Source organism: Rissa tridactyla, chromosome Z (genome assembly GCF_028500815.1).
Source record: "Rissa tridactyla isolate bRisTri1 chromosome Z, bRisTri1.patW.cur.20221130, whole genome shotgun sequence".
Taxonomy (NCBI): Eukaryota; Metazoa; Chordata; class Aves; order Charadriiformes; family Laridae; genus Rissa; species Rissa tridactyla.
In genome coordinates, this window is record NC_071497.1 from 46,664,592 (window position 1) to 46,679,767 (window position 15,176).

The 15,176-nt window shown below is 39.2% G+C and overlaps 1 protein-coding gene across 9 annotated transcripts in view; it reads right to left on the minus strand.

Moving 5' to 3' along the window:
• TJP2 (tight junction protein 2) overlaps positions 1–15,176 on the minus strand; it is a 69,228-nt gene that overhangs the window by 22,394 nt on the left and 31,658 nt on the right. For 8 of the 9 annotated variants that reach the window (XM_054185707.1, XM_054185714.1, XM_054185715.1 and 5 more), the window contains 2 exons: positions 3,142–3,195; positions 488–612 (listed from right to left, as the gene is read on the minus strand). In XM_054185707.1, coding sequence (XP_054041682.1) covers positions 488–612; positions 3,142–3,186 — 170 coding nt within the window. In that variant the 5' untranslated portion in view covers positions 3,187–3,195. Of the gene's footprint in view, positions 1–487; positions 613–3,141; positions 3,196–7,150; positions 14,434–15,176 lie in introns of those variants that run through there. The other variant, XM_054185716.1, reaches the window with a different exon arrangement.

The window sequence follows — 15,176 nt, forward strand, 5'->3', positions numbered from 1 at the left end:
TCAAATATAAAATAAATACTAGCAAACACTTTTGTTTCTCCTCCTTCCCCCATTATTGCTCGTGACACCTTAGGAGTGAAGACCCTTCTTTGGGCTGACTTAAGCCATTCTCTTGAAAACTAATGATTGATCAGTAAATGTGTTTCCTGGAGGAAGAACAGGGAGAATGATTTAAGATACTAAGTATTTCTACTGTTTCTTTAAAAGGAATGCAATCTTAAGAGAAACATACTTAACTATAAAAGCTTTTCAGCACCACTAAAATTTAATTTCTTACAAATAGCAAACACCTCCATGTGGAGTTTGTTTTGTTGATTTTTTTTTTTTTTTTATAATTAATATATAAAACAGATATGTAGGTTTTCAACAAGGCATCAGATCTTGAGTGGGTTAAGTCACCAGCATTTCAACGAAGCCTATCTGAAGGTTTTACGCATTCTACAGCCATGGTCCTCAAAACATGCCAGAGAAATAAGAAATTGCTTACTGAAGTAATCCATCCGCTGGACCACCAGGGAGAACATCTGAAATTACTATCGATGTTTCACCATTTTCGAAATGAGGGTTATCTCTGCCGCCAGAAACTGCAATCCCAAATCCTCGTTTTGAATCCTTTACAACAAAAACAAATACAACAAGACTCAATTCCATCCACAGGAATTTTGATAGGGAGAAAGAAGAGTAACGTGAATATTCCTGTGATTGCACTCTATCTAGATATTATTTAAAAAGGGATCAGTTTACAAATCCGTGTAACAAGACATGTTCCCATGTTCCAAAACCTCAGTCTACAGCTTTGTGATGGTTAGTAATCAAGCAAAGGACTCGCTAACTCAAGCCTGCATTTTGCTCCACCATACCACTGGTTATTTGTACCAAATTTATTGTTAGAGAAATATATTTTGTTAGTGATGCTTGGAAAATTGAACCAGCTTTCCCAGGATCTCATCTCTATTATGACTGCTATCTAGTTTGTAACAGCTCCATACTCCTTGATCAAACTAAACAAGATCATGGTCAATTACAAAAAGCAAGCAGAGAACTTGTGAATTCCCTATAATTATCCTCTCTCACGATCAACTATTTTAAACATGTAATTTATGTCAAACCTGTTGTCATAGAAGTATCAGATCCATAAATGCCCTAAGACAGCATTCATAAGAATCACAGAAATACTTAATAGGGTGTGAAGGAAGGATGTCTGTAACACTAGACCCGAAAACTGTTAGCATAACGAAACTACAGACAAGAATGTGTGTATAAAACCATAGATTTTGTTAAACACACAAGTTTAATTTTATCAGCTTGTGGCAGTGTTCTCTCCCCTTTCCCCCCTCCGCCCCAGCTCCTTCTCAAGCTGTGACTGGCAGTGGGAGCTGTGATGGGTTGCACCTGGACTTCAGGGGATGGCTGGCAACACAGCCAAACACTTTCTGGAATGGGGACCTAGACATTTTGTTGCTATGCAAATATGACTATAGGTCAATTGTCTTTCTCTATAAATAGTGGGCAGCCCAAGAGGCCTTTGAGCTCTCCTGCACAGCAGCGGGCTGCACACCAGCATCTCCCCTTGAGCAGGGATGCCCACTCAAGGTTACTCCTTGAGGTTTAGAGATTCCTTGCCGCAACAGTTTCTTGGTAAGTGATTAACAGCACTCTAACTTTGAAATCTTAGCTAAGTGACATAAAGGATTGATTGCGCATATATAATCCTTTAGACATAAACTATGGACCAAGTCTGGGACTAGGACTGGATCCAGCCACACCTAGACTCCTCTCCGAGAAGGAGTTTAGAAAGCAAGGGGGTCCCTTTTCTGAACTTTGTGCCTCAACTGGAAGGTCTCCCTGATAGTCCCGTCTGACCCTATCCTCTATGCAGTAAATAACCAAGTGTACCTTGCCATCGAATCTCGTAAAACACTGTCACATTTACTATCAAACCTTGTTAAATCACTGTTTTATATTAATAAATATTTCACTGCTTCTCTCTTATGAGTTAATCACTCCACCTGCGATACAGCTATTTAACATAGACCTCCTATTACTATAAAATACAAATCATGCCACATTTAAACAAAATCTTTTAACATAGTGGCAAAGCAATACACCAAATTAAAGCTGTGCTTTTCCCCCGAGCGTGTGTTCATCACATGCCAGCTCTTGTTCCACTAATGTCAATATTCAGTGGTTATTTCTTTGAAGAAGAAAAAAGCGACTTGTGACTTCAGTAGTATAAGCCTGTGTCTCTGAGGCAAAATAATGCCCATTTACAGGATATTAAAGATCTGAAAAGTTGGAAATTACAGGAACTGAGGTCTGCTTCTGCAATGTTTCTCCTGTCTACCTCTGTAACCTGAAAAACAATCCCCTCCCAACAATTCAGCACATAAAACAGGCTACGTAGGAAAGACCACTAATTTACCTTGGGTGATCAAGTTGAGTTCATTGTAGAACATGTGAAAAAAATGTAAGCAGCGCAGTACAGGCTGCTCACAGACCAACATCGTCAGAACAGCTGGGAGGACTACCATCACTGCCACTAAAGCTCACATTCTGTACCATGATGTGAAAGCCTAGCCATGAGAGAACTCAGAAGGAAGTGGTCTGCTTTCTTTAATTCAAAAGGACTCTACATAATGATATAATTCCTCTTTTCTTAGGAGAATTTTTTTAAAGTGACATCTATAGTCCATGTATTTTAGAAATTTTGATGACACTAATTTTCCACTAGATTCTACATTGGTAGATTCTAAAGTATTAAAAAAAAATAAATCAGTGGAGTCATGTTCAGTGATTATTATAAAGCTTGGACATTAACCACAACTGCTTGATAGAACCATCTGCTTTGTTTTTAATTTAGCTATGTGGCTGGCACGTGGTATATTATACCATCATTACAAAGACCAAACAGTAGCAAATGTAGCACTGAAATTGTTAATTTAATTTACTCTTATCATTAAAGAGTCACGCTATTGTATAAGCAACAGCAATTAAGCTTTAAAATGAAAAACATCCAATTTGGACAACAAATTAATCCTATTCTAGACTCAGATATGCTAATAACATCTGTCATAAAACATATTTAGACTAAAACAGTGCTTGAATATTTGAAAACTAAAAATATAACAGGCGCTCACTCACCTTTTGTAAGGTCACAGTGTACTGTTCCCATATCAGCTCTTCCATGCCTGGGGCCTGTTGCACACAGAAACCAATTAGTAAGAAACAAAGCATGCAACTATCTAAATTAAAATGTGAAATACCCCATTAAAACACAGCTATAAACATTATATGCATATTCTAATAATGTGGTAGAGTTACTATGAAATGTATGTATTTCAATTAATGATGAATTTTCTTTAAAAAGGCAAAAAATATCAGTAGGTCTGTGGTGGTAGAATCCCTTCACATTTCACTAATTTAACAGCTCATTCTGATTTTCTGGAGAAATCTCATTCAGCAAAAGCATTTAATTGAGATCACACTAGCATTATATAGCCCCGATTCAAATAACAAAAACTTAAGGAAGACTTCTCCATTACAGTATGCAATAAGATTAGCAGTTGAAACTGAGGTTTTCAAAATGAACTAGCCTTCAGATCTTTTGCTTCTTGTTCATGTGGATTTAATAAAACGTTTCATCCACTATGAGTTACGTAACTGAGTATTTAGGTTCCCCCCAAGAAATTAAATTTTACAGGAAAACACAGTGGATCACCATATAGCACTGGTATATCCATTTCTGTGACACTTCTCAGAAACATTTTTTTTCCACATTTCCAGTTAAAACTGATCCTGAACTGATCAGTTTATCTTACATGATATAACCTGAAATCTTTCCAACATCACAGCTTAAAATATAATACAGAATAATCACCCAGCTGTAATGCATCATATAGTACACAGCCAGACCCTTCAGTGCCTGACCTGTAAAACGAGGAGAAAAATTAGTCACAATATTTGATATACTGCAAACATTCCAAAAGGCAAAGCACCCACTGCAGAAGAAAAATCCACGCATTGCATGAGTACATGCACACACATACTCAAGCCATAGGTTTATTTGGTTTTACTGCAAAAAGTGGCCTTCTGTCTCAGGAAGCTAAGAGTTTGCTCAGAAAACTGAAGTTCAGACAGAAGCTCAGTTTTGACTTAATGGTCTTTTTAAGGCATGAAAGGGATTACTGGCAACTAAACTCCAAAACAATAGACAGAGAAGTGGCACAAGAAGGGTATGCCTGTACTTTAAAGCATCCCCATATTTCCAGAGTAAAAGTCTTCTGGCAGTACACAACTGTTTAGCAAGCTATGGATGCTGTTTCTTGAACACGAAGAACCCCATGACGCGTTCTTCTAGTGGATTCTGAGCACCCCAAAAAGGAACTAGCTTTACATTTTCCATTGCACATTCAATGTAGTGAAAAAACAAACTCCAAATGTAAGTCCTGCTCAGAGTTTCTCAGGGAATACGCAAAACATTCACCATTCTTACCAGGAATTTTACAACACTGATCAGTGTAACATTTCCACTGTTCTCCCAGAAAGTTAACATTTTCCAGAACCTTTTGAGTCTCATTAAAAATTTCATTTAAAATAGTTGGAGGAGAGGATGACTTACATAAAAGTAATGCAACTTACATTAAAAACAATGCAAAAATAATGCAAAGGTCAGACAAGAACGAGTGGCATTTTTAACAGTAATAAAACATATATGTCTTGGGTCAGTGAATTACTCTGCTGAAGCACACGGTGAAATTATTTGTTATTCCCATGTCTGACATGGGTTATTCCCATTAGCTGACATATCTAAACCTTCAACTAGCTGACACACAACTTTCTCACTACGTACATTCCCTTACACACAGAACCTTCCACAAGTAAAAAAGACTTCCTTAACTAAGCGCTTTTTCTAAGCTGCTGTGATGCTGTGGAAAATGGAAGTGACTAGGCCTGCTTGTCTGGCACGTATGAAAGCGTATAAACAGTTTACCTTCTACTGACCCTTGGCTACATCTTCTTGTCCTGCCTTTTTTTTTTTTTAAAAAAGTTCTGCAGAAAACTGGTCTATGCTAAAGAAGGGCCTCAATGTCATTTAAATTCCAGCTGACTTAATTAAAGAAAGTTTATAAATGAGACAGTATCCAATGATGGGTAAAATCTGAAGGACAAGCAGGTGGGTTCAAATTTTGTAGAAGCAGGGGAGATGGAAAATCCTGTCCATCATTCTCACTGTATTAAAGCCTCAACAACTTACACGTGTAACAAGAACTTCACTTAAATTCAGTTTGCACTGTATGCAGTTCTTACCAACACTACCTCCCAGCCCAGGCAAAACAGCAAGGCAGGCAGGATGCAATCAACGGGAGCTTACTACCCATGGGGACAAAGAGCAGCATATCTGCCTTACTCTTCCAGAAACTGTAACACCGTGTCTTTCAATACACAATCTACTAAAAGAAGGACTGAGAAATGACTGCTTATTCAGTAAAACACTGCAGAAAAAGGCTGAGGAAAGCACAGTGAGGATACTGGATTTATGGGTACGAAATGGGTAAGCTTACAGGAATTTCCTTCCAGAAAACTAGGCCTCCCGCAAGCAGTGGCACAAGTAAAACCTTGTGCACAATTGGCGAGATGCATTGAGTAGTAAATCCAAGCATTGCAAACTAACAGGGTTAAATTTATTTTGCTCCGACAAGTGAGTCTCATTTGTATCTGATGACAAAAACAAGTAATAAGAATGGAAGAGAAACTACTGCCTACAGACACTACCAATTAAGGTTTTGCAAGATGTTGAGCCTATAGCATCATCTCACCTGCACCTAGAAAAAATTCCTCATAGTATCAGTGACTGTCTCAGGTACTTTCTGTGTAAATTTGTTTTTTTTGTTTTTTTTTTTGTTTTGTTTTTTTTTTTTTTTTTTTAGCTTGAAACTGTTACTGAATATTAAACAAAAGCTAATGAAGTAATTTATTTTTAAATTTGTAAGTATTTGTTAAAGTAATACATTTTTAGAAACCACTCCTTGGGAAACTGTCTCCCATTTGCTGTATGCTATTTTAGCAAAGGAAAATACACTATGTCCTTGCAAAGCTGATTTTGTGCAACCTAATTACTAAGACAACAGGACTGGTTCTGCCATACTGATAAAGCTATGCAGGCTCTGTAACACAGTTCAGAGAACTGAATGGTCACCTTGGAAGCCCATAAGGCACAAAACACATCTGTACTCCCTCAAATCTCTAAGCAATAATCTCTTTAACATTATAAAACGTACTGCTGCTTCCCATCGCCACGATGCTAACCCATACTGACAGATTACTGGAGATGATTGAGAGGGAGGAAGAGACTAAAAATGTTATAAATCATCAGTTGAGGACTTGATCAAAACTAAGACTGAAGTCTCCACCACAATCACAAAATTCCTATATTCCACATTTAACAATATGACTCTCCTCTGAACGCATCAAGTGATAGATTACAAAAAGCCTCCATCACCTTGCCAATTACTTTATACTTCATCTGTAAGGAAACACAAAGGGATCCTGAGCAGCCTGTGCATCCTTTATAGGATCGCATTTCACCGCAAGATCGCACACCAAAACACAGAAGAAAGGTAGCCAAAATGGTTAAAAACCCCACCCCCAGTTACTAATAGTAACTGTTTTGCAAGTCTATGCAGGTTTCACACAGCAGGCTACCTGCTGCAGTAAATGCAAATTACTGTAATTAGCTAGTCTGAATTCATTAGTGACTAAAGTCAGTCCATTTCTAATTAGAAAACTGTAGTCAGGATTTGCTTAAATCTGCCTAATGCTCACATACCAAAATGACAGGTGCTTTCTACATACCCAAAATAGACTGCTTAACAGAATCTTTGGCAGGAAATTAGTCAAAGTGCTAAAATCGTCTGCGTGCTACAAACAGGCAGCTGTTGCAACTCTCACTGACAGTCATCAGAGATTTATGCAATTACTTGCTCCTGAGAGATCACCAAAGACAACTTCATTCACGCTGAAAGAAGAACAAAACCAGAAGACCTGCCACAACAGTTATCTGGCTATAAAAGTGAGTTGGAGAGGGGAGGGATATACGAGAGGAGGGGGGGAAGAAAAGACTCGGAGCAAGATGCAACAAAAAGCAACTCACGTGCCCTTTCAAAATCCCCAGCTTTTTGACTGCATGTGACCACATTCTCTGCAGAGCTTGAGCTGTCTTCATTGTTGCCGGATATAATCTGTGAGGGGATGCCGTACATCCCCGTCTTTTCATCTGTTTCCACCACTCAACGGGGTTATGTAATTCTAATACAATAGTGGCCTACATACTCACACAAATCCTGCCCCCAGTTTCACACAGAAACACATCAAAACCACAGCAGGGAAGTCTACCAGGAGTTTAACTAACTCTCACTTTAAGAGACCCCAGGAAAAAAGCAGTACTGTAGTCTTAGTTTTTTGGTTTTTTGGTTTGTTTTGTTTTTTAAATTGTCAGATCAATATGTAGCAAGTTATTCTTTCAAGCACACAAGGGTTCACCCCACCAGGAACCTCCTTGAAACTTTAAAGAAAAAAAGGCTTAAGAAACACAGTGCAGGTTATTTGAAAATTCATATTCTTACTGTAATATTTTATAGTAAAAATTACCACCCGACTCCATTATCTTGAGGAATGTTGTGGTTTAGCAGCCTCTATCAATCTTAACGATTCAATTGCTGAAGTCCTTACGCAGAAATAACTGCATACACATGAGTAATACCTTCAATTGTACATACAACATTACATATAAACACTTGCAGGCACATGGACTTGGCTGCAACAAGCAAAAAGGGAAAGAGAAACAAAATTATAATAGCCACAAATAACACACACTGCCCCTGCCCTCAAACGTCTAGCAAGATACTTTGTAAGAATGATAAGCTAATCATACCGCCAAACAGATGACTTCATTGGAAAATAGGTCAAGCTATCAGTTCCATCTATGCCGCATGAATGCCATGAAATTTAAGCCTTAAGCGAACTTTCCCCCCAGACTTTACGTAAGTTTCACAGGCAGTGAACAGAGAGGAACACATGTCAAGTTCAGTACACAATGCTAACCAAACCCTCCCCATCTGCAGATTGCATTTTTCATTAGTGGAACGATTTTAACTGCTGAAGAGTAAGAATTCGGACAGCAGTGGAAAATGTGGAGGTTTTGGCAGGGGGTTGGGTGGTTGTTTTTTGTTTGGTTGGTTTTTTTATGTTTTTCCATTTAAAATTAAGACTGAATTCAACATGCTGCGTTTGGATGGTGACTCCATCCCTGCACTAGCCAGCAGAGCCAGGATGAACACAGGCTTGCACCTTCAGGGCTGAGCTGCCGAGGGCGACCACCGTTCAGCCTGCACCAAGGGGGTCCGGGAGAAGCGCACTGACACCAGCCTCTGGCTGGGGCTTCCCACTTCGACAGCATGAGTGTGGATGGAATTACTTTAAGACTGTCGTTAGAGTTTGGTCAAAATAGTTTAGAATCTCCATCAACGTTTCTAAAGAAAAAACTCATTCTTCTGAACAGACTCCCATTCACAGCTTCCAAAATCACGTTTTAAGTTTATCTATGTATTTTTACAAAAACAGCAGGAAGCAGAAAAAAATGTAAAGATGTATTTGAAACCTCTCTGTCCCTGTCTTAGCTCTGCTCCTCCTTGCTTCAAACAAAGCTTCAACAGCACTCCAAATAGAGAAATATCAGCAAAAAAAGACTGTGATGACATGGAGAACAAAAATGTTGAAACATTGTCCATGACATCTAGTGGTTATAACAGCAAAGACTCTTCTTCCTTGGCTTTGGACTGTCTTTCCTCTAAAGGCAAATGAGAGACAGGGATTGACTCCAACAAAATTTAAAAGGAACCTGAAAAGAAATTTAAAAAAAATAATCAGGAAGTCCAGAAACATTACTGCAAATTGTCTTGCATAGTCAGAACAGGAGCTGTGATGAGACTGATGAGTTAACAGAAAGATGAAGGCTTTTGCATTTGGATATTTCATTTTGGAGGAAAACAGCTTCTCCAGGGTAGGAATTCCTCTATTTAATTTTTTTAAGAGAGACGGAAAGAAAATATTTTTAATTTTTTTTTTTAGACTATGAAAGAAACACTGTCCCAGATACTGTCTTTTGACCTTACCTGCACGCCTCTTTACAAAGAGTAAAGGAAACTAAAGCCTAACTTCAACCGCAGCACAAGAGTACAGATGCAAGTACAAGCCTTTCACATTTCACACCTAGTTGACATCTATTATCTACAGACATGTTAAATGGAAACTCTTTTTTGAAAGCAACTTCAACTCCAATGAGAAACACACACATTGGTTCTTTGGGGGAGTCTACCCAGGCAACAAAATGTTGTGAATCATGTGAATCAATGTGAATCATTGAAAACTAAGCATAATGATCTGTTCTATAAACTGTGACTGTGAAAAGAAAAGCAGAGCTCACACAAAACTCAAGGGAGTGACCTCAGAATGTCACAACAAAGCCTTACAGCAGAAGGCAGCATCCCTCCACTCACCCGGGGAAGAAAGAGCTTCTTTATCCTGGCACAATCTCCCCAACAGAAAAGCTAGCTAGAAGTACTGTCTGTTTTCATCTCTTCCTCTCTAGATAGTGAAGAAAAAAGGGTGTTTCCTGACACATGATCTAGACAAGGCTGTGTAAGTAAGCAGAAGGTAAACCTGAAATGGTCTTGTTGGCTCTGTTATGGAAGTGATGCATGCAAAAAAAGAGGTCCTTCCCCATCCCTACTCCCTTCATCTGCTACTATGGACTTAAGGATAAAAACCTTGAAAGCTGAGTCCTTGTTTTCCCTAAAGACAGACTCCTCTACTGAAAAGGATGAAAAACTTCAAGTTTAATGGAAAGTCACCCACCTGTAAAGGATGGGGACAGAGGCTCTTCTAGCCACTGATAGAAGCAGTCAAGTGGAGGGACTCCAGAGCTGCATCAAGATGTCGGCAGCATACCTGCTCTCAAAGGTCAGGTATATTCTCAGAGGATTCAGAAACTGCCCTCACTGTCACCAGCCTGCATAAAGGCAATTATGACAGACAAAACTGGGTTGAAATGAGAAGCAACCTGTACATCAGCACATGGTGCTAAGGTCCACACCTCCCTCTTCTTCAGCTGCAGGCTGTAGCCTACTAGGCTAGTACAGATGACTATTAAAAGATGATCATGTAACACATGCTGCATATCCAGAGCCTGTCAAGTATTCTTAATTAACATAGTGAAAAATGAAGAGGTACAGGACCTTTACCAGGCTTTTCCCCTGCAGTAAGGAAGGACGCTCAAGCCGCTTTGAAGTAGGACGGCTCTAACTAAAGTGTTTTCATGAAATATCTCCACGTGGTATGGCAGATATTTACTAGGATCTAGGAAGATAAGAAAAACTATTTACCCATGGATCTTTTACAATACAGCCAACATCTCACAAAAAAAGGAGATGTCTTGTTTTCTACCAATGAATGCTCTAATTCAGAGAAGCATTTCCTACTTTGTGTGTAGGCTCCTGCACCAACACAGCGACACCCAGAGGAGCAACAGATCATCCTGAAGAAACAAGATCTCTGAATGGTGAATGGCTTAGATTAAAGGAAGAGAAGAAGTGAGATAAAAAATGGTTTGCAAAAGATATCCACTAGGAGTAACATGCAGTTGCTCTTCAACAAGGCAGAAACTCCCTTTTTTTTTTTTCCCCCTCCCTTTTCCCCTCCTAGGGTACCAAAGGCAAAACACACATAAGGGACAACTCCATGTTAAGAGATCATAAATTCTACTTTCACATTTGATTAAAATCAAGATGGTTATATTATCAGGATGCAGGAAGTTTGGGGAAAAAAAAAACCACCACCTCACATACTGTACAAGTAAGTATACCTCTGCACTGAAATGGCAAGTTTTAAAGGAAAAAAATTCAAGTAGAAATGAGCTGTGTGGACAGCCCTTTCTTCCCCTTCCCTCTAATGAAGAATTATCAGTTGGATATAGCCTTTGCTTCCTCCCAGATTACTTGATAAGAACAAATAACTTGCTAACAGAGCAAAGGTTTTAGGGTTTTTTTTGTAACAAGCACATTCATCATGTATTTATCAGACTTTGTGCAAGAAATATTTTTTCCAAAATGCATTTAGAAGGAGTAGTCTCACGACAAGTGTTGTCTAAAAAGACTTGTTTAAAGAAAATACAAACTGAGCATAAAGTTTCTAATAATTTGTTCTTCATAGATTTGGTAAGTTGAATGTCATGACAGAAACACAAACTGAACTGTTTTTAATGCCAAAGAAGTGACGATGTCAAAAACTTTTCTTAATCATATTTCACTTAAAATTTACATTTGTCAGTTGCTGTAGTTTGTAAATTCTATCTACAACAGCACTGTCAAAAGCTACAGAAGTACAATATGCCTATTCCAGGCATTTAATGGCCAATCTTTACTTCTTAAATTGCATGAGAACTTTTAAAACGATCCAAAGAGAACTGTTTACTAGACAATAATCTAAGGGCGTTTTTTTGTTTTAGTTCTCTCAGGAACAGTTTGAATCCAGCATGGCAACAGTGTCCACAGTCATTACTTGACACAGTGCTCAGCACTATTTCACTACAAATTTTGCTTCCAGTTAGCAAAACTACTCCTCCTTAAAAAATACGCAGTGCCAAAACTGTCAGCAGCAGAGCCAGGAGCATACTTCAGGCTTCTTGACTTCAAGTCAAGTAGCCTATCCACTGAAACGTGTTATGCAAGGAAGCAAACACAGATTTCCTCCATTTCTGTCTAACAGAAGTCTCCCTTCCAGAACAGCACCTGTAATAGCAAAAAACAGGGGTCAACCTTCTCCATTGTGGGAGTTTTAGACAGCTAAACAGATGGAGAAAAATTCCAGGGTGGCAGAACTTGCATTCATTTCTACCTCTCATTGGACTGTGGCACTCCAAATGCATTCCAGGCTGTAAAGTGAACTAGAACCCAGTCCTGTGCAGAACTGAGGAGGTGAAGGGCAACAGCACCGTTCACCAGACTACTGAGAATATTAGTTGACAAACACGTCTAGGTCTCACTTGCATTGTAGCCTTGTTACTAACATTCGCAGCATAACACTCCAGATTTTCCAGTGCACAGAAATTGTTTAAAAAACAAGCTAAAGAAGTTAGGAACAAAGTTGCATACACACAGAAGATCTCCGCTGCTCTGGAGCTTTGAGAAATTGTGTGCTTTTTAATTCAAAATATATCACTTAATCCAGCTTACAGCATTTGTCAATGACAAGTGATGATTACACATAATGAAGGTTATCACACAATCTGCCCATAGTAGCAGTCCCTGCACTAACATCCTTCGAACGGTTCTCAGTGATGAAAGAGCATCCCCAGTCGAAAGAACTTTTCCAGAAATCGGTAGGAGTACAGGGAAAAGACACATCAAAATAGAGGCATGGGATTTGACTTTTGCAAATATTTAATTATTCTGCAATTTCAAAAAATAAAGGGAATAAGAATAACCTGGACACTGAAAAGAAGCCAGTAAAGAATGTGGCATTTTACTGGATTACTGGGTAAAGCACATAATCTCTGAATAGTTTTATTTGTTTCAACTCTTTATTACAGAAACACTTAAATAAAACTAGGGAGGCTGGTGGGATTGGAATCAACTGTTTTTTCTGGGAATTTTTTATCTGTCCATACCAGTAAGATACTGCCCTAAGAAAACTGTTTCCCATTTATTTAAAGCCAAACATTTACCAATTACATTGAAGACTTTCAGAAAGCAGGACAAGCACTTCGAAAGGAAGAAACAGGAGAATCGGGAGTTTCTTAAAACATTTTGAGTTTGTCACAATTCACTTTAGAAATAGCTAATAAAAATCCAAGTTGGGTTTTTTTGTTTGTTTGTTTGCTATTTCCACTCTCCTCCTGCTCATTTACATGTGGCCCCTTAAATCACACCATTAAGTCTGCTGTTTGGCTCTTCAAAGTAAGCATCAAAAAGCTGCTCATCTTTTCGCACTGGATTACTCTACTGGCATTTCTGTGAGCTGAACTGGCTTGCCAAGGAACAGCTGAATACCAGGAGATGAAGCAGAAGGAATGTTAGAACTCAGCCATCAGATAAATCTTCACCTTCAAGGATGCATCAGGGTAGGAAAGCTAGATTTTATTAAAGAGACAGATTAAATAGATAATCACAGAACCACTTAGGTTTGAAAAGACCTTTAAGATCATCAAGTCCAACTGTAAACCCAACACTGTCTGGTCCACCCCTAAACCGTGTCCCTAAGCGCCACATCTACACGTCTTTAAAATACCTCCAGGGATGGTCACTCAACCACTTCCCTGGGAAGCCTGTTCCAATGCTTGACAATCCTTTGGTGAAGAAATTTTTCCCAATGTCCAATCTAAACCTCCCCTGGTGCAACTTGAGGCAGTTTCCTCTTGTCATATCACTTGTTACTTGGGAAGAGAGACTGACACTCACCTGGCTACAGCCTCCTTTCAGGCAGTTGTAGACAGCAATAAGGTCTCCCCTCAGCCTCCTTTTCTCCTGGCTAAACAACCCCAGTTCCCTCAGCTGATTCTAACAGGACTTGTTCTCTAGACCCTCCACCAGCTTCATTGCTCTTCTTCAGACATGCTCCAGCACCTCATTGTCTTTCTTGGAGTGAGGGGCCCACAACTGAACACAGTATTCAAGGTGGCGCCTCACCAGTGCTGAGTCCAAAGGGACAATCACTTCCCTAGTCCTGCTGGCCACACTATTTCTGATACAAGCCAGAATGCTTTTGGCTTTCTTGGACACTGGGGCACACTGCTGGCTCATATTCAGCTGCTGTCGACCAACACCCCCAGGTCCATTTCCCCCTGAGCATCTTTCCAGCCATTCTTCCCCAAGCCTGTAACACTGCATGGGGTTGTTGTGACCCAGCTGCAGGACCCGGCACTTGGCCTTGTTGAACCTCATACCACTGGCCTTGGCCCATTGGTCCATCCTGGACAGACTCCTCTGTAGAGCTTTCCTACCTGCAAGCAGATCAACACTCTCCCCCTACTTGGTGCCGTCTGAAAACTTACTGAGGGTGCACTCAGGCCCCTCGCCCAGATTGTTGATAAAGATATTAAACAGAACGTGCTCCAATACTGAGTCCTGGGGAACACCACTTGTGACTGGCTGTCAACTGGATTTAACTCCATTCACTGCAACTTTTTGGGCCTGTCCATCTAGCCAGGAGCAAGGAAATAAAAGCAACACAGAAAAAAAAAAATTTTAGTGTAAAAGACAGGAAAATGAAAGTTCCTGAATGCCTTTAAGGGTACTTAAGACTATGAGAAAATATATTCTCTCCAGCTTTTAATGCATCTTTGATAATACAACACGTTGCTACCCTCATGCATATACTTTACCCTAGCATAACCTGATAGCCACTAATAGGCTGTGTATCTTGTCTGTTTGACGATATTCTAGAAGAAACATTTATGAAGGCTTTGCAGGTATTAATGTAATAGTAGAATATAATCTGATATATAAATATATTAAGATATATTTATAAAAATATATTTCTATATACAGAAACACACTAAATATATCTGCCCCTGTAGCACAGATGAATAGAAAGAAAGCCTGATTCTTTTTCTTCCTCTTGCTGCATATTAAAAAGGCATACAAGCACCAGGAGCTGTACTGCCATCTCCCACTGAGTTTGCAGGGCACTTAGAAGTCTAGAGCAGACCAGCAAAACAAGTAGGGAACCTTGTATTTCAGAAGAAACCCACCACATTTTTGACAAATTATTTTTGCACAATGCAGACAATCCATGCAAGTCAGCAAAACTCAGAGCCGAGATGTGTGCCCAACTCACAGTTAACCCAGAGAGACACTAGGTGGTGCAGTGATGCCACAACTGAGACACACAGCACCTTGCCCCATAAAAAGGTATTAAATATAGCATTTCTGTTGAGTTTTAGAAATACAACTTCAGGCTATCGCTTTGGCACACATCATGGTATTCTTGCTCTGAAGAACTAGACTCGATATTACACAATAGCTTCATTTATTTGTTTTTCAAACAGGTTGGCATTTGAGTGATTTTCATAAATATAATTTGTATAAGTTAAAAAAATAAATCTCAGACAGGCCTAACATCTT